The sequence below is a fragment of the Urtica dioica genome, chromosome 1, assembly GCF_054948205.1.
Source record: "Urtica dioica subsp. dioica isolate 48M chromosome 1, U.dioica_male_clone48M_v1_H2, whole genome shotgun sequence".
NCBI classification, from domain to species: domain Eukaryota; kingdom Viridiplantae; phylum Streptophyta; class Magnoliopsida; order Rosales; family Urticaceae; genus Urtica; species Urtica dioica.
In genome coordinates this window covers 11,656,178-11,680,998 of record NC_142756.1, presented here as the reverse complement: position 1 = coordinate 11,680,998, position 24,821 = coordinate 11,656,178, and the positions used below count along the sequence as shown (strand labels likewise).

General features: G+C 38.2%; 6 protein-coding genes and 1 pseudogene across 6 annotated transcripts; 5 read left to right on the top strand and 2 right to left on the bottom strand.

Moving 5' to 3' along the window:
- The first annotated feature begins 2,584 nt into the window (after positions 1-2,584).
- On the top strand, positions 2,585-3,789 carry LOC149407235 (uncharacterized). The gene has a single exon (XM_089627778.1). The coding sequence runs from the start codon at positions 2,643-2,645 to the stop codon at positions 3,471-3,473; it is 831 nt and encodes a 276-aa protein (XP_089483904.1). The 5' UTR covers positions 2,585-2,642; the 3' UTR covers positions 3,474-3,789.
- A 2,670-nt stretch (positions 3,790-6,459) lies between these two features.
- Positions 6,460-7,538, top strand: LOC149407234 (uncharacterized). The gene has a single exon (XM_089628871.1). The coding sequence runs from the start codon at positions 6,731-6,733 to the stop codon at positions 7,190-7,192; it is 462 nt and encodes a 153-aa protein (XP_089484997.1). The 5' UTR covers positions 6,460-6,730; the 3' UTR covers positions 7,193-7,538.
- A 220-nt stretch (positions 7,539-7,758) lies between these two features.
- LOC149407233 (oxygen-dependent coproporphyrinogen-III oxidase, chloroplastic-like) lies at positions 7,759-10,646 on the bottom strand. Its single transcript, XM_089612152.1, has 8 exons — positions 9,964-10,646; positions 9,648-9,723; positions 9,024-9,118; positions 8,762-8,845; positions 8,576-8,663; positions 8,363-8,487; positions 8,155-8,253; positions 7,759-8,055 (listed from the first exon to the last, which is right to left on the bottom strand). The coding sequence occupies exons 1-8, from the start codon at positions 10,495-10,497 to the stop codon at positions 7,987-7,989; spliced, it is 1,170 nt and encodes a 389-aa protein (XP_089468278.1). The 5' UTR covers positions 10,498-10,646; the 3' UTR covers positions 7,759-7,986.
- Positions 10,647-10,714: 68 nt separating this feature from the next.
- On the top strand, positions 10,715-13,147 carry LOC149407232 (2-oxoglutarate (2OG) and Fe(II)-dependent oxygenase superfamily protein). Its single transcript, XM_089612162.1, has 3 exons — positions 10,715-10,843; positions 11,010-11,815; positions 12,261-13,147. Exons 2-3 carry the CDS (start codon positions 11,012-11,014, stop codon positions 12,507-12,509), a joined length of 1,053 nt encoding a protein of 350 aa, XP_089468288.1. The 5' UTR covers positions 10,715-10,843; positions 11,010-11,011; the 3' UTR covers positions 12,510-13,147.
- A 1,818-nt stretch (positions 13,148-14,965) lies between these two features.
- On the top strand, positions 14,966-16,155 carry LOC149407231 (non-specific lipid-transfer protein A-like). The gene is made up of 2 exons (XM_089629019.1): positions 14,966-15,336; positions 16,012-16,155. Exons 1-2 carry the CDS (start codon positions 14,987-14,989, stop codon positions 16,016-16,018), a joined length of 357 nt encoding a protein of 118 aa, XP_089485145.1. The 5' UTR covers positions 14,966-14,986; the 3' UTR covers positions 16,019-16,155.
- A 2,857-nt stretch (positions 16,156-19,012) lies between these two features.
- On the bottom strand, positions 19,013-20,540 carry LOC149407230 (uncharacterized; annotated as a pseudogene).
- Positions 20,541-21,558: 1,018 nt separating this feature from the next.
- On the top strand, positions 21,559-24,126 carry LOC149407229 (uncharacterized). Its single transcript, XM_089619399.1, has 5 exons — positions 21,559-21,577; positions 21,623-21,676; positions 22,023-22,270; positions 22,406-22,667; positions 22,751-24,126. Exons 1-5 carry the CDS (start codon positions 21,559-21,561, stop codon positions 24,124-24,126), a joined length of 1,959 nt encoding a protein of 652 aa, XP_089475525.1.
- The last annotated feature ends 695 nt before the right edge of the window (positions 24,127-24,821 follow it).

Here is a 24,821-nt window from a genome sequence, read left to right as displayed (position 1 = left end):
AGTGAACTTTGAGATAGACAGCAGGTTTTTGGTTATTCTAGGCACATGTAGGATCTTATTCAACTTAAGGTTACTCTGAGTGGCAGGTATATGCAAAATTGAATCACCAATATGAGAGATTGAGAGAAGTGATCCGTTACCTACGGCAAGCTTTCCTTTGCCTTTGTAGCTTGATTGCACTGACAGATTGTCTAGTTGCGAGGTGACATGGTTCGTGGTGCCACTATCAAGATACCACGCTGGTTCTGGATTGCCAGGAAGATAAGAGGATGCAGAGTTGGCTGCATAGTTGACCCGAGGTGTTGCAGCTGCTGACTGATTCTCTGACACTGATGGATTGAACCATGCTTCTTCAGAGTAGCCGCCTGAGTGATCACATTGGCTCTGAGACATTGTCTCAGTTCCCTGGAGGACACTTTGAAACGCCTGAGACTGCTGCTGAGTGTTGTCCTCGCTTCCATGGAAATTCTGGTCAAACCTATGCCAGCACTTCACCGCCACGTGACCAATGCGACCACAGAGTTGGCACTGAGGTCTTCCACGGCCACCGCCACCACTGCGACCACCGCGTCCTCGATTGAAGCCTCCTCTGTTCGATCCTCCTCAATTGAAACCACCTCTATTCGATCCTCCACGATTCGAATTTCCTCGATTCGAATTGTTGTAGGTCAGATTGGCAGACATTTGACCTTGTGTATTGAGAGCATCAAGTCTCATTTCATGAGATTGAAGCATGAACTGAACCTCTTGCAGATTCAGCTCACCCTGGCGCATAGTGAGATTCACAACAACTGATTCATACTCTTGACCTAGTCCTCCAAGTATGTACAAGATCAGTTCATCATCAGTGATTACAGCACCTGATGTGTTATGATTATCCGCCAAGCTCTTCATCTTCAGAATGTATTCGTCGATCGTCAAGTTCGCTTTCTTCGTTGTCTGTAGAAGCAACCTGATCTGAAGAAGCCTAGCCTTTGACGTGGTCGAGTTCAGCTTTTCGATTACTCTCCAAACCTCAGCAGAGCTCGAACACCTGTTCATGCATAGAGGCGAATAACCGGCTCATGAGAAACTGGTCATATCGGATCCAATTGAGGAACTCTGGATTTGTTTGCTGCACAGCTGGTTGAGTGGAATCTGCAGTAGATTGAATAAACTCCGGTGGTGCTTCGACTGTTCCGAGCAGAATTCCGTCAAAGCCGTGAGCTCGAACTGTAGGAATGACTTGAGATCTCCACAACACATAGTTGTTTCGATCAAGACGCAGAGACAGAGGATTCAGATGTGAAGCAAAGGTAGGAGCACTCTGAAGCATTGTAGAGCTTCCATTGGAGGTGCTGGAGTAGCTTGGAGTCGCCATTGGAGGAGATCTAGGGTTTCGAGAGCCTTGGCTCTGATACCATGAAAAGATTCAAACACAGAAGAGAGAGAGAGAGAGAGAAGAGAAGAGACGCTGAAATCTGTTTGGCTAATTCAAAATGAATTTGATTCCCTCGCAAAGTTTCATTCGTACAATTGAAGCTTATATACTGAGCTTCTTATTCGTCCACGTCAGCACAACTAATACACGTAATACAATTCAACACTACTCTATTTAACATTAACCATTTTAATGAATGATAAAAATACGGTCTATCATATTTGAAGTTTATTATTAACAAACATTTTAAATTGAGGGAAGGGGCTATAAAAAAAATGAGGTCATTGCTCAAACTTCAAACTAACATTTCATATTTATATTACATTTATTAGAATCGCTTCCAAAATTCCAAACATAGATTACATTTTTTAATTAAGTAAAAAGTAAAAATCGTATATACGAAGATTTGTCAACATTTTAATTTTATCTAAAAAAAAATATTGAATTATTCACAGCGACAATTTCTATTGGATGGACGTTTACATACATTTATCAATCGTAAGTAAATCGGTCAAAAATATTCAGTAGCCAAGGTTTAGATTGTTTTGAAATGAACCATTAACCACCATCGACTTTTTATTTTGTTATTTATAATTATTATTTAGATATGTGGATAGATTTGTTGAATATCTTGATTAATATTAGCTAATTTTAATTAAGTCATATTATTCAGTGTCAATTGCGAAGGCTGAAATTGGCATGTCTTTAATATTCCCGCCATGCAAAAAAAAAATAAATAAATAAATAAAAGAAGCACAACCGCAAACTGCTTTATCATCATCGTAATCAATGGCCAAACATTCATCATCAGCCGCTGATTAATGAGAAGTCAAATTGGTAGCAACAATAAGGTCAAACTAATCTGGAGCTGAACTTCATAAACCAAATACAACCAAGAAACGCTAATTTCGAGAATTCATATTCTCACATCCCACGTCCTACGAAACTCGACTCAAACGATCGTACTCCTGAGAGACGTATCGAGTGAAGAAAGTAAAGCGGCGCCACGTGGGAGAATATTACTAATTCTACAGCTAACCCTTTTTAAATTAAAATTTTCAATTGAATTTAAACGGCGCTTCAAGATTACTTATCTATCCATCTATCATAGTCAGCTTTTACTTTCCTATATAAATTACCCCGAATCACATTTCCCTTATTTTACAGACACACACAAATCACTCTACTCTCTCTCCCTGTCTCTCTCTATCTCTCTCTCTCAATGGCAATGGAAGACCTACAACTACAAGGGCTTAGTCTCTGCACGTTAGCTTACATGGGATCTTTGAAATTAAAGAGAGTAAAAATCAACGAGTCCTTCAAGAACGAGATCAAGAAGAAGTTCATCGTAGCCATCAGGACCAGGGTCTCTGATCAACAACCCAAATGGTCAGTCCGGAAGAGGAGATCGGCGATGAAGAGAAGGCTCAACACAGCGGCGCTCTCATTCGCGTTATCGCAATCAGAATCGGATCAAGAATCCGAAAAGATCAGCGATGAAGATCATGTAAACCTAAAGGCGAGCAAGAAGAGAGTCAACGATCGCAACAAGCGGTCAACGGCGAAGAAGGTTCCGGAAGAAGAAGGCGAGGCGAGGACGTTCAAGGAGGGCCCGGAGCCGCCGCCGGACATGCCTGCGAGGATGAGGGGCAAAATCGGCACCGAGAACAAATCGGTGAGGCTGATATTGCAGAAGACGATCAAGAAGAGCGACATCGACAAGGATCAGAACCGTCTGTTGATGCCGATCAATCAGATGAACGAGTCCGAGTTTCTGAGCAACGGCGAGAAGAACGGCGTTTCAAGAAAGGAGGGGAACAGAATCCCGGGACTGAGAGTGAGCTTGCTCGATCCTCGGCTGTCGGAATCGGAGATCACGTTCAAGAAGTGGGACATGAATCACTCAAGCAACTACGTTTTCAACAAAACTTGGTCCGCAATTGTCAAAGCCAACGGCATCAAGCTAAACGACGTCGTTCAGGTCTGGTTCTACCGGGACGCCCACTGGAATCCCTGTTTTGCCCTCGTCAACCTCACTCGTCCCCTCGACTAGCTAGTTTTACATACAAAATGACACGTGTATTCAGTGACGGATCTAGAAAAACTTATCAGGGGGCAAATTTGAAAAAAAAAATCAGGGGGGCCAATTTGAAAAAAAAAATCTCAAGTGGGGCTAATTTGTAAATTTTTAGTGCTAGTTAGCTTTTCTTGAATGTAACTGCCAATAGATTTTCAGTGCAAGTTTTTTTTTTTTTTTTTTTTTGGGTTATAAATAAATGATTTTCACGGAGTAGTTCATTCGTACAACAAAATATTATACATTATTAAACTACCGATTGAAATGTTTTGAGTAAATAACAATGTAAAGTTATATTATTATCATTTTAATTTTCCTTTGTAATTAACCGATCGGATTAATCTATGACCGAGTTTTAATGAATTGTTCGTAGTCATCATGCAAAAAAAAAAAAAAAGAGCATGCTTCATTTATAAAATAAGAGGCATTTAATATCCTTTTTCCATAAATTATATGGATAAAATGGCAGCATAAAGAATCAATATTTACGGGATTGTTACACTTATGTTCTCATTGTTTAAAAGATGTGAGCAAAATACTCAATGTAAAGATTCTGTTCTATTCAAGTTTCACTTAGAGTTAAACTATTAAATTGGATGGCAATACACGTGTCAACACCTAGTGAGTTTGACAAATATAATTAATTTTTAATTTTTTTAAAACTCTCTCTCTCTCTCTCTCTCTCTCTCTCTCTCTCTCTCTCTCTCTCTCTCGTGGGGCAAGAACCTGTTGAACCACCGGAAGAGATAACGTATCGGAGAACGGAACCTGAGAAACCACCACGGCATCTAGAATCCTCTCGGCGTTGATCGGAACTGCTCAAGGTACATCATAGTTCAACCGAGAAACCTTGTACTCGTCGGTGAACGATTAATGAACGCTTTTATTGACGTTGGAGACCGCCATAACCATTGGAGACATCTTTCGATTCCCAATCTGAGACCTCAAGTATCACTCAAACCCAAACCTTAAATCTAGCTCTAACGAAGAACGAACAAGAAGTGGCGAGTCAAAATCAAGTCGGAGATACAAAAGCGATCTCGACCTCCATACTTTGACGAATCAAAACAAAAACATATGGTAAGTTGGGTAAGAGTGTTTAGTTAATGACATTCATGAAGGGTAAATATCTAAAATTATTGTGGATCCCATTGTGTTAAATTGTAATACATATAGTAAAAAAACTAAAACATATAAGACAATAGATTTTCAGTGTCAGTTGTTTAGTACAATTGACACTATTGAACATCGAAAAGAAAACTTTTTAGTCCAATAGTTCATTGTTAAGCTTTGCTCATATAGGTCTATAAAGTCTCTAAAATATGCTTTAAAAGGTATACTAGCTTAATTTACTATTGGAATTAGATTAAAATATTGAATCAAGTACATTTAGTGGAATGCATTTGAAAATATAATTTTGAGTGTAAACTAGTATTTCACTTAAATCTTGCTAAATTGTCAAAATTAAATTTTGATATTTATCATATGATGCGAAACAAATTAATACCATAGGTTATAAATTGGATTTATGACCGTGGTAAAGAGAAATAATCCTTGATTTTTCACGTGGTCATTTTCAAACTAATCCAAAAAAATTAATGACAGGGAAAATTTGTCTTTTGGTTTTTTAATTGATGACATGGATTAGTCTTGGCCGTGGCCCCTTTGATAGGCAAGAAGACTTGATAATGTACACGTGTCATTTTATTGTTTTTTTTCTCAAGAATAAAAGAAAATGACTTAACATGTGTTCAAACTTTATTGGTCCACTCTTTGAGTTAAAAGAGTGATTTAGTGGTCGTGACACATGCTAAGAGAGTTGAGAGAGATTGTGGATTGAGTTGTAGAAATCATGGACCATTTTTTCGTGGATCATGAGTGCTTGTTTCACACGGATTTGAAGATCATAAATATAGCCTTCATTTCATTCTCGACTTATATCACTTTATTCACTCGAGAAACACTTTATTTTCAAAAATATTTTCTCACTCTCTCTCGCTTTTGCACTTGTTCTTGTATTTTTAGGAATCAGACCAAAATATTTCATGTAGTTCTTGTGACTTCAAATTAATTTAAGTTATAAGAATTCACTCCTGGGCATAGACGTTGTATACAAGGTTTTCTAGAAATCAGTAGCCAAAGATATTATTTCTAAGTAAATCTGAAAAAAACAATAAGTAGCTAAGGTTTGGACTGTTTTTTTTTTCTTTTTTTATAATGAACCATTAACCACCATCGACTTTTTATTTGGTTAAAATTTATAACTATTATTTAGATATATGGATAGATTTGTTGAATATTCTCTCCTTAGTATAAGATAGTTTTGAATTAATTCATATTATTCAGTATCAATTGCGAAGGCTGAAATTGGCACGTCCTTAACAATCCCGCCTTACACGAAAAAAAAAAACTGTGAAAGTAACATGAGTTCTATTTCAATACCCATGAATTTTTTTTTTTTTTTTTCAGGTATTCCTAACAAAAACAAACAAAAGAAAACTTTAGGGGCATAATATGTCATCATCACATTTTCTCAATCAATGGCCAAACATTCATCACCAACTCCTCTATGCAGTCATCTCAGCCGCTAATTAGTGAGGAGTCAAACTAGTAGCAGCAGTAAGGTCAAACTAATCTGGAGCTACTTATAAACTTCATAAATCAAAAAGTGCAACGAATAAACGCTAATTTCGAGAATTCATAAGCTCACATGACACGTACGAAAACGATCGAACTCCTGAGAGAAGTATCGAGTAAAGTGACGCGGCGCCACATGGGAATCTAACTAATTCTAAAGCTAATAATATATTCCTCGTTCGTACTTCGTAGGTCTAATTCTAACCATTAAGGATTTTTCAATTAAATATGAATGACTTCAAGATTCAGTTATCTTTCATTAGCTTTTACTTTCCTATATAAATACCCCGTATCACTTCCCATATATCTCACACACAATTCTCTCTCTCTCTCTCTCAACTATTTTATTTCACAATCAAGGGCAATGGAAGAACTAAATGGGCTTCATCTCTACATGTCAGCTTACATTGGAATCTTGAAGTCAAGGGGCTTAGAAATCAACGAGTTCGTCGTGAACGAGCTAAAGAAGAAGTTCATCGTAACCGATCGCTCAGTTCCGGAAAGGAGATCGGCGATGAAAAGAAGTCTCAACGCAGCGGTGCTCTCATCCGCGTCATCGGCATCAGAATCGGTTCAAGAATCTAAAGCGATCAGCGATGAAGATCATGAAAAAGGAATTAAAGGCGAGCAAGAGGAGAGTCAACGATCACAAGAAGCGGTCAACGACGAAGAAGGTTCCGGAAGAAGAAGAAGAAGACGAGGCGAGGACGTTCAAGGAGGGCCCGGAGCCACCGCCGGACATGCCTCAGAAGATGAGGGGCAAAATCGGCATCGAGAACAAATCGATGAGGCTGATATTGCAGAAGACTGACATTCACAAGGATCAGAACCGTCTGTTGATGCTGATCCACAGGAAGAACCAAGTTCCAAGAATCCCCGGGGCTGAGTGCTCGATCTTCGGCCGTCGGATCGGAGCTCACGTTTTCAACGAAACTTGGTCCGCAATCGTCAAAGCCAACGGCATCAAACTAAACGACATCGTTCAGGTGTGGTTCTACCGGAACCCCTACCGGAATCCCTGTTTTGCCCTCGTCAACCGCATTCATCCCATCGACTAGCTAGTTTACCATTTGAAACGTCACGTGTATTTGAAGGAAATGACTGCCTAGTTGATTCATTAGCTTTTCTTGTATGTAACTGCCATTAGTTTCAATGTAAGATTTTCTTTTTTTCTTTTTGGTTATATATAATTGATTCTACGGAGTACGGAGTAGTTCTGTACTTCTATCGTACAAGAAAATATTATACATTATTAAACAACTGATTGAAATCTTTTGAGTAAATGACAAAAATTAGTAATCAAAAGTTAGATTATTATTATTATTTCAATTTTCCATTGTAATTAACCGATCGGATTGACGTATGACCACGTTTTAATGAATTGTTCGTAATCTTCATGCAAAAAAAAAAAATTAAAATAAATAAAATAAAAGTCATGACAAATATGCTCTACGTACAATTTGGTCTGTGTTTCGTAGCACTAAACATTGGGGTAAAAAGGGAAAACCAAATTGTTGTTGGCTCGTTACTTAGAATTGTGCAAACAAAAGTTTTTTTTTTCCCAATGTAGTTATTCCTTTATAATCATGTAGATCGATCATTACTCCATTTGAAAGCTCTGTAGTTATAAAACTAAAATCACTAGAAAGCAATGAACGATACAAAATGTGACAATCAAAGCGATTACGGCATTTTTACAAAGAAATGAAGACAAAATAAATCAATCATAATAAGATACGCATCGCTAAATTCTAACCCTCAGCGGCCACAGAAGACAATCCATGGCAAAGTGGGTGAACAAAGGCGGGGAAAGCCGATACTACTCTATATGTTACAAAAACACAGAAGAAAACTAGAGCCATTCCTTGGGGTTGATACAAGCATCCAATAGTTTCCACTCTTCACTTCCCTCTTCTGGTTTCTGCAAAATCCCGACACACAAACACCCTTTCAATCTATATACACAAATAACACCAACCTCGAATTATCCACATCTCAAGAAGGCATATTTTATACTTACATGGTTATATTCCCACCGCGCAGTTAGTGGAAGAGAAACTAGAATACTCTCTATTCTGCCTCCAGTCTTTAGTCCGAACGTCGTGCCACGGTCGTAAACCTTCAGTTTCGAGGAATTGGAGATCAGAAAAAAAAAAAAAAAAAAAAGTAAGTCTCGAATCGCAACACGCTGCCAAATTGAACCTAGTGTAGAAGCTAATTTCTTATACCAAATTGAACTCGACATAGCGCCCCCTTCGAACTTGTTGCCAGTCCTTGTGCTTCTCTGTGAATGGTGTGTCCTTTCTTCTCTCTATGATGGGTATGTACGCAGGGATCACCGAATTTGCACATTCTGACAGTCCCGGGAATTTTTTTTGTGATTAGACTGAAACTGAATGGATGTGCATTCATAAAGTGTTGACATGGTGTAGAGTAGTTACCGGTTGCAAATGAGAGAAGCATTTCCTGATCATAATCGTTTAGGTCGTCGAAAAATATTCCTCCAAGGCCACGCCTCTCATCCCGATGCTGCCCACGGAAATTCAGTCAAACATAAGGCAAGTAGAACCATAAATCGTGTTCCTCTTCCTCGTGCCCAACAGGTAGATTCAAGAAAAGAAACAGACCTTGATATAAAAATAATCATCACACCACTTCTTGAATCGGGGGTAGAACGAGGGATCAAATTTGTCACAAGCATTCTTTTGAACCTACGAAAAAAGAAACCCGACAACAGTATGAACTTTCGCTAAGCCCTTGACAATAATAAACTACAGCCATATACTGTTCATTATACTTATATTTATAGCTCATTGAATCATCTGCACACAGGTCATGAGTACTGTTATGATATATAAAGGATAAATGTTATCTGATTGAAAGACATACTGAATGGAAATGTTTCACGTCCTCCTCGAAAATATAAGCAGGAGTTAAATCAGTTCCACCGCCAAACCACCACTGCCTAGGCGCTCCAATCGCATCTGCTCAATTGTGATATACCAAAAACGAATATGAAGTTCTTTAGATTAAACAAGAAAACATAAACCAAAGACACGTATTTCTTTTCCCCTGACTGGACGATAAAGGAAATGATCGATATAAGCCAGTCAATAAAGCGAAGTTCTTCGAAGCACCCCCTCTCTATTTCAGCTCAATCATAAGATGATATTTTTCATCGCCCAATCTGTTAGACACCATTTGGTAAGCATTTCATCTCCCATCTCCAACTACTTAATTCCTTACCTAGCATCTAATTCACATTTCTATTGTTATTACCAGTTCCAAAAGTTTCTAAAATCCTCTCAACTTCGAAGTACTCGAGACATAATTCAAGAGGTCATCTACTCATCTTTGCACATTCCCTAATTGAAAGCCAATAAACCAGCTAAATTGCAACACTATCCAAAAAAAAAAAAACTAACACTTAAAGCCTAACTTGAAAGAAACCAATATCCAAAACTAACAAAAGGATTCCCCAAAAGTTATCAATTAGTCCAACTCCAAAGGTACCTTTCGGAGCATCGGTCTCAAAATACCGGTAATTGAAGTGCAAAGTCGGCGCGAATGGGTTCTTCGGATGCAAAACCTAACAAAAAGAAGCCCAAATCCAGAGCCAATTCCAAGAACCTAGTCAACTTTGACTGTGGAAAGTGAAAACTCGAAGAAAAAAATAATAATTCGAAGAAATAAGGGGAAATTAAAAGTAGAAGTTTAGAACTGAAAAGAGAGATAGCAAAATCTCTAGATGTACTAATTAACTCAGATGCTCAAAAACAGCTAAAACCTCGATTCGATTCAGAGTCTAGCGGAGAGACGCAGAACTCACCGAGCTAATTCCGGCAGCGAAGAAGGGGACGGGGCCGGGCTTGTGGTCCGCCGCGGCGCCCTTGGCGGCCCTGTAAGCTTCCGGCGGCATGACGCCGTAGACGACGGAGACGTTGACTCCGGCCTTCTCCCAGACGGCGCCGTCCTGGAGCACTCTGCTGATTCCGCCGCCGCCGCCGGGGCGAGACCACACGTCCTCCTTGAACACCGCGCCGCCGTCCGCCGCCTCGATGGCGCTGCACACGCTGTCCTGCGCCGCCCTGATCATCTTCTCGAAGCGCGCCCTCACCGTCGACGCCGATTCCTCCCGGAGAAAAGTCTCCGGCCGCTCCGTCTCCGGCGTCTCCTTCTCGATCGACACCGCCGCGCGGATCGTCATCGAGAGCCGCCGCGGGGTCGCCGACGCGGCGGCAGCGGCGTTTGAGAGTGGGTGGAGGGCGAGGAACGCGGAGGCGGAGGGTTTGGGTCTGAGAGGTGAAGGAGATGGGGAGAGGAGAGAGAAGGAAGACGGAGAGAGCGCGATTGCGTTTGGCATTTTCGTGTTGGTGGTCTCACAGAGTGGCAAAGGCGAGTGTTGGTGTTGGCTCGGACATGGAAATCCCAATCCGATCGTTGACGACCGCTTTTTATGAGTATATCTTGATAAGGCTCCTCTTTATCTCTCTAAATTGCAAATATCAATCCTTTTTATCTCTATATATATCTGAAAAGTCAAATATGTAAATAAATAAATAATGACAAAACCAGGGACTTTTTAGGTAGTGTATATAGAAACCAGGGACTTGTCTCTCTCTCTCTCTCTCGTACTAACCCACGCCCATTGTTTGAGAAGTTGAAACTCGTCATCGGAATTTTTCAAAGACGCAATCGCTTGTCCGGAGGTAATAACACGTTCATTCTTTTGCCTTCTTTAGGTCTCTCTCTCTCGGTACACATATTGCCAGCTGACGAATTCCTAAATGGGAATAAACGAGACATGGTTTGAACTTTTAACTATTAGATAACGATACTGATTGATTGATTGAAAATCCCCTGTTTTCTAAAAAGCCATGGACTCGCCGATCGGAGTGCAAACCCTAGTCCAATCAGGCGTCGCCAAAGTCCCATCCCAATACATTCAACCGCCGGAGCACCGCCCCAAACACTCCTTGGAATCTCCGCCGCCGTTGACCGTCCCGACGATCGACCTCTTCGGGCTCGACCCGAGCCGCCGAGACTCGGTCCGCGAGTCGATCGGGCGGGCCTGCGCCGACTGGGGCGCCTTCCACGTCACCAACCACGGGATCCCAACCGCCGTCCTCCGCGACATAAAGCGAGTCGGCGCCGAGTTTTTCTCCGGCGCCACCGCGGCGGAGAAGCTCCGGTACGCCTCGGACCCGGCCTGGTCGGCCTCGGAAGGGTTCGGGAGCCGGATGCTGGAGCGGGACGACGCGGTGCTGGACTGGCGGGACTACTTCAACCACCACACGCTTCCGCGGTCCCGCCGCGACCCGGAGCGGTGGCCGGAGTCTCCGCCGGAGGGTTACCGGAGCGCGGTGGGGGAGTACGCCGATGGGGCCGCGGCTCTGGCGAGGGAGGTTCTGAGGATCGTGTCGGAGTCCTTGGGGCTCGAGACGGGTTGCTTGGAAGGGCTTGTTGGTGAGGCTTATCAGAACGTGGTGATTAGTTACTACCCGCCGTGTCCCCAGCCCGAGCTGACTCTGGGCCTTCAGCCTCATTCCGACTTCGGGGCCGTCACGCTGCTCATCCAGGATGATGTCGGCGGCCTCGATGTTCTGAAAGACGGGGCGTGGGTCAGGGTTCTGTCCTCGGATCGCGATGCCGTTTTCGTTCTCTTGGGCGATCAGACTGAGGTCAGTGATTTGATTGATTGGGCTAAAACAGTTTCTGTGATTCATGTTGGATCCAGATTATTTGCTTTTTCGTGGGAATCGAAGTTATCTGTTTCGAGTCTGACCTTCTGTTAGGAACTTGGATATAAGAGAGGGTGATGATAGTAAGAGGGATTAGTGAAATTAAAATATCATGAGATTAGTGTGAGGAAGAGATTCCTAGTGGTAGAGCACAGGACTTTTAGGTGTTGCATAATTACAACCAAGGAAAATACCATTTATGACGATAATTATGCTAACTTTTGTTTAATTACTGAGAATTATTTGACGAGCTATTCTACTATCTTCTCACGGAGAAATGACGAAATTGGACAAATCTGGTGCAGGAAGAGCAATCTAGACAGGCTTCTGGTCGTTCGTTGACGTGGTTTTCATCCAAGTTCTTGGTTTCACTGTGTGTGTGCAGATAATGACGAACGGAAAGTACAAAAGCGCGGTGCACAGAGCTGTCACAAATCCCTCTCGAGCTCGATTGTCTGTCGCTGCCTTTCACGACCCGTCCAGCTCAGCAAAGATATTCCCCGCCCCTCAGCTCGTGACCGACTCTGCTCCTTCGAGATTTCGGGAGGTCAACTACAGAGACTACGTGGCTTCGTGGTACACAAAGGGCCCCGATGGAAAGCGCAACATCGATGCGCTTCGGCTCAATTCTTAGGTTCAAACTCGCCTCGCCTCATTCGTTATGCAACTGCGGTGGAGAAGTAAATAATATAAATCTCAACTTTCTTTCTTTTCTTTAGCTCAAACTAACACACAATAAATGAATTTAAGAAGCAACTTACTTGTTTATGGAGTAGAGTTGGTAATTGATTTAATAGAAATGAATCTATTGCTTCAAATGGAAGTCTTTGGAACTGATTGAAGAACAGAAATATTGGCTTTGGCTGAATTTGGTTGAGAGTAGTAAATGTTGGGAATGAGATGGTTTACTCTTCGGATAGCCAGTCTCTTTTCCAATTTGTCATATACTAAGAAGAGCTTTCTTCATTTATTACTTGAAAGAACAAATAGAACAAACTACACTGGAGCTTAAAAAATCCGAGATGCTATAGTTTACAGTATTCCTCCTCTATTCAAACCAAACTCTCATTAAGCTTTGTCGTTGCTTTCTCCCGAGCTTTAGAGGTCTCGACATCACACATGAACCACCCACGGCAGACTGAATTGAGCTTCATAATGACTTCTCAGGGGTCAAGCCTGGTGTGCCCATGTAGAACGAAGCAAAATACAGGCTAGATTGCACTTAGGCCAATCTTGAGAGGTATCGGAAAGCCTAAAACTGGAAAAATGCGAATTTAAGCGTCGAAATCTAAAAGCCGATACTCCTAAAAACACTGTCTCGTAGATCCTCAGGCGAGAATACGAAATCGTCAAAGATGCGTCTATTTGTTTTATCCCAAATTCTCACCTGTACCATTTAGAAGATTTGTGAGGGCTCTTTGGCCAAAGTCGCAAGTCTAAGAAGGTAGCAAGGAGATCACGTCGGATCCGAGGTGGAGACTGATAGAGCATAGAGGGATCCTTTGCATCAATAACTTCCTCTCGCACCCCGTTTGCAAGTTTAGACCTGTTATAAACTAATTTTCTTTTAAATTCCTTTTTCAGTTTCATTAATGAAGGTACGGAAAATACTAAATTACTTTTTTTTTTAAATACTCAAATTCAAGAATTACTTTTTTCTAAAATACTCAACTTCAAGAGCAAAAGGATGCACGAGAAGGTTTGAATTATAGCTAAAAAATGGAAGCTCTCTCCAGAGACGACAGACACGACGGGAAAGAGGTTGAAAGAATTTCAAGCCCTGATTTACGAGGACATGAGCAGGGATGGAGCGCTACAGTAGTGAGTTTCTCATTCCATATTCTCATGATTTTCAAAAATGTAGTCAATTTGTTGTTTAAGGTTCTCTATATTTTGTAAATGTATGTCGTGGGATGTTACTTAATTCATAAATCTCTCTATTAATGTATGTACATACATACATTCACTCGCATTTTCCAATTCTTTCCATCAAAATATGATATCCATCATTTTTATTATCTTTCTATTAATGTATGTCGTGGGATGTTACTTAATTCATAAATATCTCTATTAATGTATCTACGTTCACTCGCATTTTCCAATTATTTCCATCAAAATATGATATCCATCTTATTATCTTTCGTATTCTTTTATTCGCTCGGTATAATCAAACTCAAGAGTTGGTTGGTTCATGCTGAAATTGTTGTAATTCCGTTAATCACAAACCACTCTTCGCGTCTTGTATTCGATTCTCGCTTTTCATTTTATCACTTGTTCCAAAATGATGCTATTATTGGAACAAAATGATGTTATTATTGGATATGCTCCGAGTTCCAATGCTCCAATTAAATTAGATGAAGACTTAGGTCTTGGCCCAATGGCACATCTCGGGCAACTTTATCTTAGTTAGATGACTAGTTTATTATATTTTAAATTTCCACTTTTCTTTGCTACGATTCTTTAGCACAGTCTTTCTATCTCCCTCACTCAAGTCAATGACGCCTTTATTATCGGCAAAGCATTTACTTGAGACGGCATGCCATGCCAATCATTCATGGATGTCCTTTCATGCTATAAAATTCCTTAGTAGGATCAAATTTAAACCAAACATTAAACAAACTTGAAACCCGATGATGGTCCTGACAGTAGCGACATATCCTAGGACGAAAGACATATAATTGTAACAAAAACCTCCAACAAGTCAGACAAGTAATTGCACTCATGAAAACCCCATCAAAACACTCAGAAATCCATCACAACCTAACCTAACCTAACTACCTCACCCCAAACGCACCTCAAACGACGCCGTTCTGAAAGGCCACACAAACCAAGAGGGATCACAAAATAAAAAATCACGCTTCTTTTCCCATGCACAAAAAAACGCCATTCCCATTCCCATGCACACACAAACACACACATCTCGGAGTTCCAACAAACAAGGCCAGAAAGAGGCTGATTTAGATGAGCCTTGATCACAAGCATGATCATCATCATTCCCTCACTCCAAACCCTAACTATAAATATATAACTACATATACCATCTTCAACCACAACACACAAAGCGCGCGCACACACAGAGACCAATCGAAACCAAGCCACTCAATCACAGCAATGGCGAAGAACAGCCGATCGATCTTGGCCGCGGTGATGATCACGATCACGATGATGATCATCGGGGCGGCTCAGGCGGCGATGGAGTGCAGCGAGGTGAGGTCGCAGCTGACGCCATGCGGGCCCTACCTGACCGGGAACGCGGCGGCGCCCGAGGCGGGTTGCTGCAGCGGAGTGCAGAGAATAAATGCGAACACGGTGAGCGGGGCCGACCGTCGCGCCACGTGTCAGTGCCTGAAGGACACGGCCTCGGGAATCACCAACCTCAGGGACGCCGCCGCCCAGCAGCTCCCGGCTCAGTGCGGCGTCACCGTCGGCGTTCCCATCTCCAGGACCATCGACTGTAACACGTGAGCAATATTTAAGTACTATAGTATGATTACAATTCCGTTCTGTGGTTTCTCAATTTTCCAGGTGGCCGTTATACTTGTTGTGCTTTGATCTATACAATAAGTACCCCTAACGCTTGACATTAAAATCCAACGGAAAACTGCACATTTTGAGTAAATACAACTAGTTTTTAATAGATTATTTTATTAAATATTTTGTTAAATTAAAAATATGAGTAGGTAACGGCTGCCCTCCATTAAAATGTTCAAATAACAAATATGTAGCTCAACTCTTGCCTAAGTTTTTCCATAGGATGTTGTTTTTTTAATTACCAAATAATTAGACTAATTTTAACAGAAAAGATCTAAGTGGGTCATATGCCTAATTCTTCCTTAAAATTAGCTTTCAATATATATAATTTTTCATCAAGAATATCAAAAAAATTATCTAGAAAGGCTCAAATTTCGCAAAATAAAAATTTGAAAGAGGTGAAAGGGAAAAAAGTAAGTTTTAGTTTAACTACAAAGCAAATTTAGCAAACAAAAACAAAAACACTTGTAATTATAATTTAGATTATGATCAGTACTCTGTGCTATCTTAGTCGTTAATGTACCATCTTGGTTTGAATATTATTATTGAATGTCTTTTTCAATTATTTTTGGTTCTTGTGGTTTTAATTGTTTGTTTTGGAGCAGCCTTTGAGTGGTGAGCATATGAAGTGAATGGCGTGTGGGGAATAAAAGATGTCGGCAAGCGTTTCTATGGACTAGTTTGGTTTAGACGACTTAATTATGCGGTTGTTGTATTTGGCCTATGTACTTGCTAGTACTTGATCTTATGTATCCTGACCGTATTTTCTTTAATAAAATAGTCGTCTTTTTTTTTTTCACCGTGAGTATACAATTTTGGCTTTATTTATTTGTGGAAGAATATATCGAGAAAAAAATGTGCTCACACGTAGAAGTATTCCAATCATAAAAAAATTATTCTTAATATAATTAAAAAAATTATTAGAGAAACGATTTGAAGTAGTTAAAAGTATAGTTTAATTATTTGAATATTAAAAATATAGATTATTTTATGCTAAATATATTAATATTATAGGGCATACGTTTTCTCTTTATTTAGACTATTTGATTAATTATTATATCGTTTGGTCAAAATTTAACACAAGAGTTTTAAATAAACTATATGGCTAGCTAACTCTCATAAAATGATTTGTCTATTTTATTTTTCAAACATTTATACTACTAAAAGAGAGTGTTATACTTTTGTAGTTAAAACCAAGGATTAAAATATCGCGCGAGATGGGGGTACGTATCTCGCACGAGATCTCGAGTTTTGAAAGATCGCAAGAGAGAAATGAGAATAACTCGTGAAATGGTCCATTTCTCGCGAGATCTCACGCATCTTCTTGCGGGTCATTTCTCTCTCTTCCAATGTAAAAAAAGTTAACAAAATTCTCTCATTTTTCTCTATTTTTCCCCAAAATTGACGAGAAATGCTCTTTGGATTTTTAGTCTGTCTGTCGCCAAATCATGAAAAAATATCTCCAAATCTCGCGCGACACCACCGTTTTCCATCGCTCGACTGTTAAATCTTGCCCAGATCTCGTCATTTTCTGCGGATACCGCGGGATAAGTTTGAAATGTAATTAGATTTTGATTTTTTTTTAGTATTATTCACTTGATTTGAAATGGATTTTTTTATTAATCCGAATTTAAATGTTAATTGAATCATTACATGTTGTTTATGTTGATTTTTTTTATTTGAAATTGATTTTTTTAATCCAAATTTAAATTTTTATTGAATAATTACTTGTTGTTTATGTTGATTTGAAATTTTTTTTAAAACCGAATTTAAATCTTTATTTTGTTGATTTAGATGTTATTTCTAATTAATTTGATCTAAATGTAATTAATTTTTTTTATTACTGATTGCTTGGTTGATGTTATTCGTCATTGTTAATTTGATCTAATTCTAAATGCCGTTCATTATTGTTAATATTTATATATTTTGTTAATTCATATTTAATAGTTGAATAATGAGTTTGGATCCGGCCCGAAAATATTGTACACCCCTTGAAGGAAAGACGAACGGTTTTGCGTGCTATTTTTTGCGACCATGAGATGAAAGGCGGGGGTGTTACTAGGGTGAAGAATCATCTTACCGCTACAGTAATCGAATAAGTACAAAGGTGTGTGATAAGTGTCCTCCTGAAGTAAGGGAGGAGATGAGAGAGTGTGTTTTTGTGTAAGAACTCCCTATTACGTGTGTCTTTGTTTGTTTTCTATTTAGACTTTAGTATGGCTTTATGTGAGAACTCTCTATAAAATGTGTATTGGCTTGTAATTTTGTATTCCATTTAGAATTTTATGTGTGAAATGTTGAAAACTCTATTTTTAAATTTATCTTTGTGTATCCTAAATCCTAATTAAAAAGTTTTTCAAATGCCCCATTTTTTTTGCGATATATCCCGCGGAATGCGGTTTATCATACGGTACGAGATACCCCAAACGTTCATCAAATATCGCGGAATACCACGGTACGAGTCGAGATACCCCAAAAATTAGAGGTGCGGTATGGCCGCGAGATGCGAGATTTCAATCCTTGGTTAAAACAGTATAAAAGTCTTCTAATTGGTAAGAGCATCTTCAATGGAGAATTCTATAATTCTATAAATGTAGTTAAAGTTCTTTAATAGTAAAAACTTTCTAATTCTATAATTTCATATTTTGGTGTAATTTTCACACCAAATGAACAATGTTGCACCGAATTTGGTGTAACACTATTCATTTGGTGTAAGAATTACACCAAATGTTTAAGCATTATTTAACAATTAATTGAGTAGCTAAGCCACCAAAATTTGAAGATTTACTAAATAGCCAACTTTTTGTAAATTTTAAATAAATAACCATTATGGTGACGTGGCTTTGTATGGAAGTTTTTATCATTATATTTATGTCATTTGGAGTCTGATGGTTATTTACAATTATTAACGAGTATTTACAATAATTTATGTCTTTTTGGATTTGTTAATAAAATCTCGTGGCTATTTACTTAAAATTTACCAAAAGTTAGCTATATAAAAAAAAATGAGTTTTCATATAGGTATACATCTAGAGAGCACTTATTTTAATCTAATTAATTAATAACCAATAATTAAATATGTATTTCCGTTAATCCAAGTTTAATCAGAGAAACAAGCCATCTTTGATAAATAAGATACATAATTTGAAATATTATATATAAAAAACAATAGAAAAACACAAAAATAATAATTCATTAACATACAAATAAGAAAACAAAAACCAAAATACAAATAAGATCTAACATAACACAAATCAATCTACTCATATACGTGCTCTCCATTCGTTATACATCTCGTTAGCAAAATTATATCTCCAAATTATCCATTCCTCATATGGTTTAGTGTTTTCAAATCATCTCAAAATTGTTATAAAGTAATTAATGTTTTCTTCATCTTCAAAATTATCTTCTTCCATCGTTCTCCTAACTTGGAATGTAACTAATATCATCCGGCATTTCTCTTCGAATAAAGTTGTGCAGTAGACAACATGTAAGTATGATAAGATTTTGGGTCTTCACTGGATAAAACAAATGACTCCCTAGAATCATCCAACAATTTTTTTAATGGCACCAAAACACTTTTCGAATGCTTCATAATGAAATCTTCTAGAGTACTATTTGGTTGAAGCCTTTCTCTCTATACAGTAATGTGGTAGCATTGACCCCGAAATAGAGTGAGAAATCCTGGATCATTAGTATAGCCAGTATATACAAGATAGTATTGACCTAGACAACAACATTTAGGTAAGGTATAAGGTGTTTCAAGCCATAATTAGTATTATAACATCGGGCTTTGATCCCTCCCATATGGGTAATACATATATAAATTGCATATCAGGAGAACACATGCTAAAACATGCTTATTCCACAACGCTTGGACAATCCGTTGTAGAAGGTTGTCGTCACGGCGAAAAACACACGTCGCCGCGGTGAGGATTCTACAATGGATAGTCTAAGCGTTGTGGGAAATCTGAAATATATGAAATTTTACAACACTTGTAGTAAGCGTTGTAGAAACATCATGCTTCTACAACGCTTAGGCATAAGCGTTGTAGATACACCCAGTTTCTACAACGCTTAGCCATAAGCGTTGTAGAAACACCAAGTTTCTACAACACTTATTTTAAGCATTGTAGAATCTCTAGTTTCTACAACACTTAGTCATAAGCGTTGTAGAAAATGGGTTGTAGAATCCAACATTTGTAGTAGTGATATATATATATATACATATATATATATAAGTTTTTCCGTCACAAGGACTCTCACCTTAATACATGTCCCATCTAATGCTCCTAAACAAATCTACATATAAATAATTTAGAATAAATTATGGAAAGAAAAATAAACGTAATCGTATTAAGAAGATAAATACTTTAAACCATTTCCACCTCTCATCGGTTGAATTCTCCAAAAATAGGTTTGGATATTTTCAATAAATTTACATGTAATCGAATAATCGCAACCAAAACATTGTGGAAGTACTTAGTAACCGTCTCCCGGGATCTCATAAACTGAAGCTTGATTACTTTATTCTTGACAAGATGAACAAATATATGAAAAACATAGTCATTTGCTCATCGACTTGTACATAGTTATATGCTCTTAGTCCACCTCTAGTTTCAAGCAATGTACACAGATTTGTAAAGGTTTGCTTATTCAGCCTAAGCTGTTGTTTACTCGTGTTATCATTCTCATAAACTAATCCATGCACAATCTTCGTATTGGTAGCTATGTCGATATTATAAAGTTGTCGTCTAAGAGAGTTGGTTGGATATATCTTAAATCGTTGTCTCACGCAATTTTAAAAACCACTCAACTTTACGCATAAAGTTCAACCAGTGTAAAAAATATAGTCAATATATCTCTTTCTTTCTCAACATTTGTCTCTGAATAAAGATAAACGAGTCATTATCTTACAATAAGTAGAATATTGTTAATGATATTTTTCTTAACAATTCTCATAGAGACATACGTTTAAAAAAATTACAACAAGTAAGAACAAATGAGAGACAAACATATACACACAGTGGCGGACCTACGTTGATTGATGAGGAGGCCTTGGCCCCCCCAAGCCAAAATTTTAAAAAAAAAATTTGGCTCAATAAAGCCCTAGTCCCAAACTCACGCAGCCCATTAACATGTTGGCCCCCTCTCTCTCTTAATCGCTTGTACGAGTCACGACTCTCCAGCTTCCCTTTTCTTTAACTCCCGCGCAAGCAATCGTAATCACCCACACCACACCACACCAGTACTGATCCACATCCACACCACACCACAGTTGTAAAAATCATCAATCCACCGTCCACACCGCTCGCCACCACCGTCGGTCGCTCGTCTAGTCGTCCTCGCCCAAAGCCCAACCGGATTTCAAGAGTCTTCAAGGTTTTTTTTTCTTCTTCTGCAAGCTCTACAAGAACGTTTTTAGTGATTGTGTACAGTGTTCTGATATGTATATGTTGCTCAAGTTTTTTTTTGCCAAAGTCATTTCTTTTTGTGCACAGTGTGTGCGTGCTGTGAAATCAACCAAGTTTTATTGTGTTTGATTTTTAGTCAGCTGAGTTACAGTGAGTGAGTGAGTGAGTGAGAGAGAGGTGTATTCATTATTTTTATTTTATTCCCACTTGCACCAAATAAAAGTCAAATTATTTGACGGGAGGATTCAATACTGTATGAAATTGTATGTTATGAATCAATAGAGGTTCAGTTTTTTTTTTAATATGTATATTATATGAAATCTTTCTCTTATTGAAATTTTTTATGTTGAAATTTTTTTTATATGAAATTGTATATTATATGAAATTTTTTTCTTGTCAAGATTCAGTGTTGTTCAAATTTTAGAATTATTTCTCTGCTAATCAATAGAGGTTGTCAGTTTTTTTTTTTTAATATGTTTTTAGAAAACTAATTTTCAGTTTAGAGGGCCACCACAACTCGCGACCAGCGTTGCACCAGCGTCCACTCGCGACGGCGACGCACTCCTCTGTCCGACACCATCATCACCGCATCAACAACTCCTCTCTCTTCGCCGCAGTTTGACTCTCGTTTCTGTCTTCGGCGATGTAATTCTTTAAACTTTATTTTTTTAAACTGTTATTTGAGATTTGGTTAGGCTGTTTTAATATCAAATTTGTTTATTTTTTAACTACTTAAAAATGTACTTAGTATTGGATGGTTAGTATTGAAGAAGTGATATTTAATTTGGTTTTGATATTTCAGATGACGAAAAGAACAATCGATATGTTCTTCAAGAGACAAAGTGCAACAAACGAAGTACAAGTTGATGAAATAAATTTACAATGTGAGGATCATGTTTCAGAATTACAAAGAAATAAAAAAAAAGTTGAAGATGAAGTTGAGTTTGATATCAAGAAATTGGAACGAGATCCAGGAAAACGACGACAAATATGCACCTATCCAGCCCATTTGCGCAACGAGGTACGAAGATCTTACATTAAATACGGTCCATATCAGCCGAAAGAAGAAGAATATCCAAAAACAGGGGAAACACATTTAAGAAGTTTCCAAGAGTCTTGGTATAAGCTTGGTCCAACATGGTTAGAATATTCTCCCAAAGAAAATGCCGTGTTTTGTCTTTCTTGTTTCTTATTTAAAAAAGATAGTGGAAATTATGGAAACAATGCTTTCACGGTTGATGGATTTCGCGCATGGAAAAAGGTGAAAAGCGGAAAGAATTGTTCTCTTTTGTTACATGTTGGAAACAATTTGAATTCATGTCACAGAAATGCCGTGAGAGCTTGTGAAGCTCTTATGGACCAATCATCTCATATAGCAAATAGACTCGAGAAAGTTGCGTCGCAAAAGATTATGGATAATCGACTTCGTTTGAAAACTTCAATTGATGCAGTAAGATTTCTCACATGTCAAGGATCTCCTCTTAGAGGCCATGATGAATCTGAAACATCATCAAATCGTGGAATATTTTTAGAGTTGAGAAGCTTGATACAACGATATAATTCTCAAGTACATGATGTTATAAAGAAAGCGCCACGAAATGCCTTGTACACGGGACCGAAAATGCAAAAACAGATTTTACATGTCTTGGGCAATAAAGTGAGGAATTGCATTCGTGAAGAGATAGGTGATGCAAAGTACTGTCTATTGGTTGACGAAGCTAGAGATGAATCTAAAAAAGAGCAGATGTCTATTGTTTTGAGATTCGTTGACAAAGATGGTTATTTACAAGAGCGTTTTTTTGGATTGGTTCACGTCAAAGACACAAAAGCATCGACTTTGAAAGAAGGTATTCTTTGTTTCTTTCTAAATATAATCTCAACGTTATACTTAGTATGTTCTAATATGTTTATTTATTTATTTTTTATGTAGGTATTTTTTCAGTTTTAGCTCAATACAATCTCGATGTTAAGTCTATTAGAGGGCAAGGTTACGATGGTGCAAGTAACATGCGTGGTGAGTTCAACGGTTTGCAAGCGTTGGTGTCAAAGGCATGTCCTCAAGCTTACTATGTCCATTGTTTTGCTCATCGTTTGCAATTAGCATTAGTTGCTGCAGCTAAGGACGTTAACCATGTCCACCACTTTTTTAACAAGCTGAGTTTTATCATCAATGTTGTCGGTGCATCATGTAAGAGAAATGACCAATTGAAGGCGGCTCATGCATCGAATGTCGAATTTTTACTTGGTACCGGGGAGCTAGAAAGTGGAAGTGGCCTAAATCAGATCGGTTCTCTGTCACGACCAGGTGATACCCGTTGGAGTTCTCATTTGAAGTCAATTTACAGTTTGCTCACGATGTATAGTGCCACTTGTGAAGTTTTATTGGGAATTATTAATGGACAAGATCCTAGTAACCAAAAAGTTGATGCAGAAACAGCGTATGAGAATTTGACTTTGATTGAGTTTGTTTTCATCTTGCATATTATGAAAGCAATTTTAGAGATCTCAGATAGACTATGTCAAGCTTTGCAACTTCAAGCCCAAGATATTTTAAATGCAATGTCACTTGTTTCCGCTACAAAACATACAATGCAGAAGCTAAGAGATGATGGATTGGAGCCGATAGTTCAAGATGTGCGTACTTTTTGCGAAAAAGTGTGTCTAGAATTTCCCGACTTGACTGCCAAATATGTTCCTAGAAGGGGACAACCTCGTCGTAAAATAAATGATGATACTCTAGAGCATTATTACAAAGTTGATATCTATTTTGCTGCGATAGATTGTCAACAGGAAGAAATTAATTACAGATTCAGTGATAATACTATGGAATTGATTAGTCTGAGTACATCATTAGATCCCAAAGAGATGCGTACAACATTCAGAATCGATGATATTTGCAAGCTTGTGCAAAAATTTTACCCAAGAGACTTTGACGCTTACGAAATGCTACAATTACGCTCGGACTTGGTAAGATTTGATTATTATCGAGGGCTTCCAGAATTTATGGAGTTGATTACACTTTCCGATCTATGTCGTTGGATGAAATTAACAGGGAAAGCTGAATCATATCCCCTTCTTTATAGAGTGATAACTCTTATCTTGACACTTCCCGTTTCTACTGCTACAACTGAGCGTTCTTTTTCATCTATGAGTATAATCAAGAATGCACGCCGCAATAGGATGGAAGATGATTTCTTGTGTGATAGTCTGCTTGTGTATATCGAGAAAGAGATTGCTATGCGATTTAGTCTTGATGAACTTGCCGACGATTTTCGTGATATGGCAGAAAGACGCTCTCAATTTTGAATATTTGTTGCTCAGGTTTGTTTTCTAAAGTAGCTAGTTACTAATTATTCTCTTTTGGTATATTGGTACGTGAATGTTATAAATTTCTAATATTTTGTTTTCATCGTCGTGTTACAGGATAACCAATATATTGAGATTTTGTGAAAACCGAACGAATACATGCGTATTTCAGGTTCAGTTAGACTTATTTTGTGGATTCATAATGATAGAAAAAATGTATATCTTTTGTGGATTTGATGATAAAAAAAAGCATATGATAATGTATATTTTTTGTGGATTTGATTACAAAAAATTTTTTTTGGCCCCCCTCATTGTGAAGTTCTGGGTCCGCCAATGTATACACATACAAACAAATGGCAGAGCAAGAAGCAATTATAGAAAGAGAGCAAGAAGCATTAAAGAAACATATACACGAAAAACCTGAAACTAATCTCTAGGAAAAAAAATGAAATGAAATTAGAAAAAAAAAACATGTAATTGAACAACAAGAAACAAAATTAAATGAAATTGGAAAAAATATATATATATATATATATATATATATATATATATATATAATGTGTATGTGGTTGACAGAGCACGAAATAATTAAGAAAAAAAATTGATATGAGATGTAACAATGGAGGTCAGATAAACAAATAACTCTAATTTAAATTATAATGACAACAAAAATATTAAAAAAAAAAACTCACTCA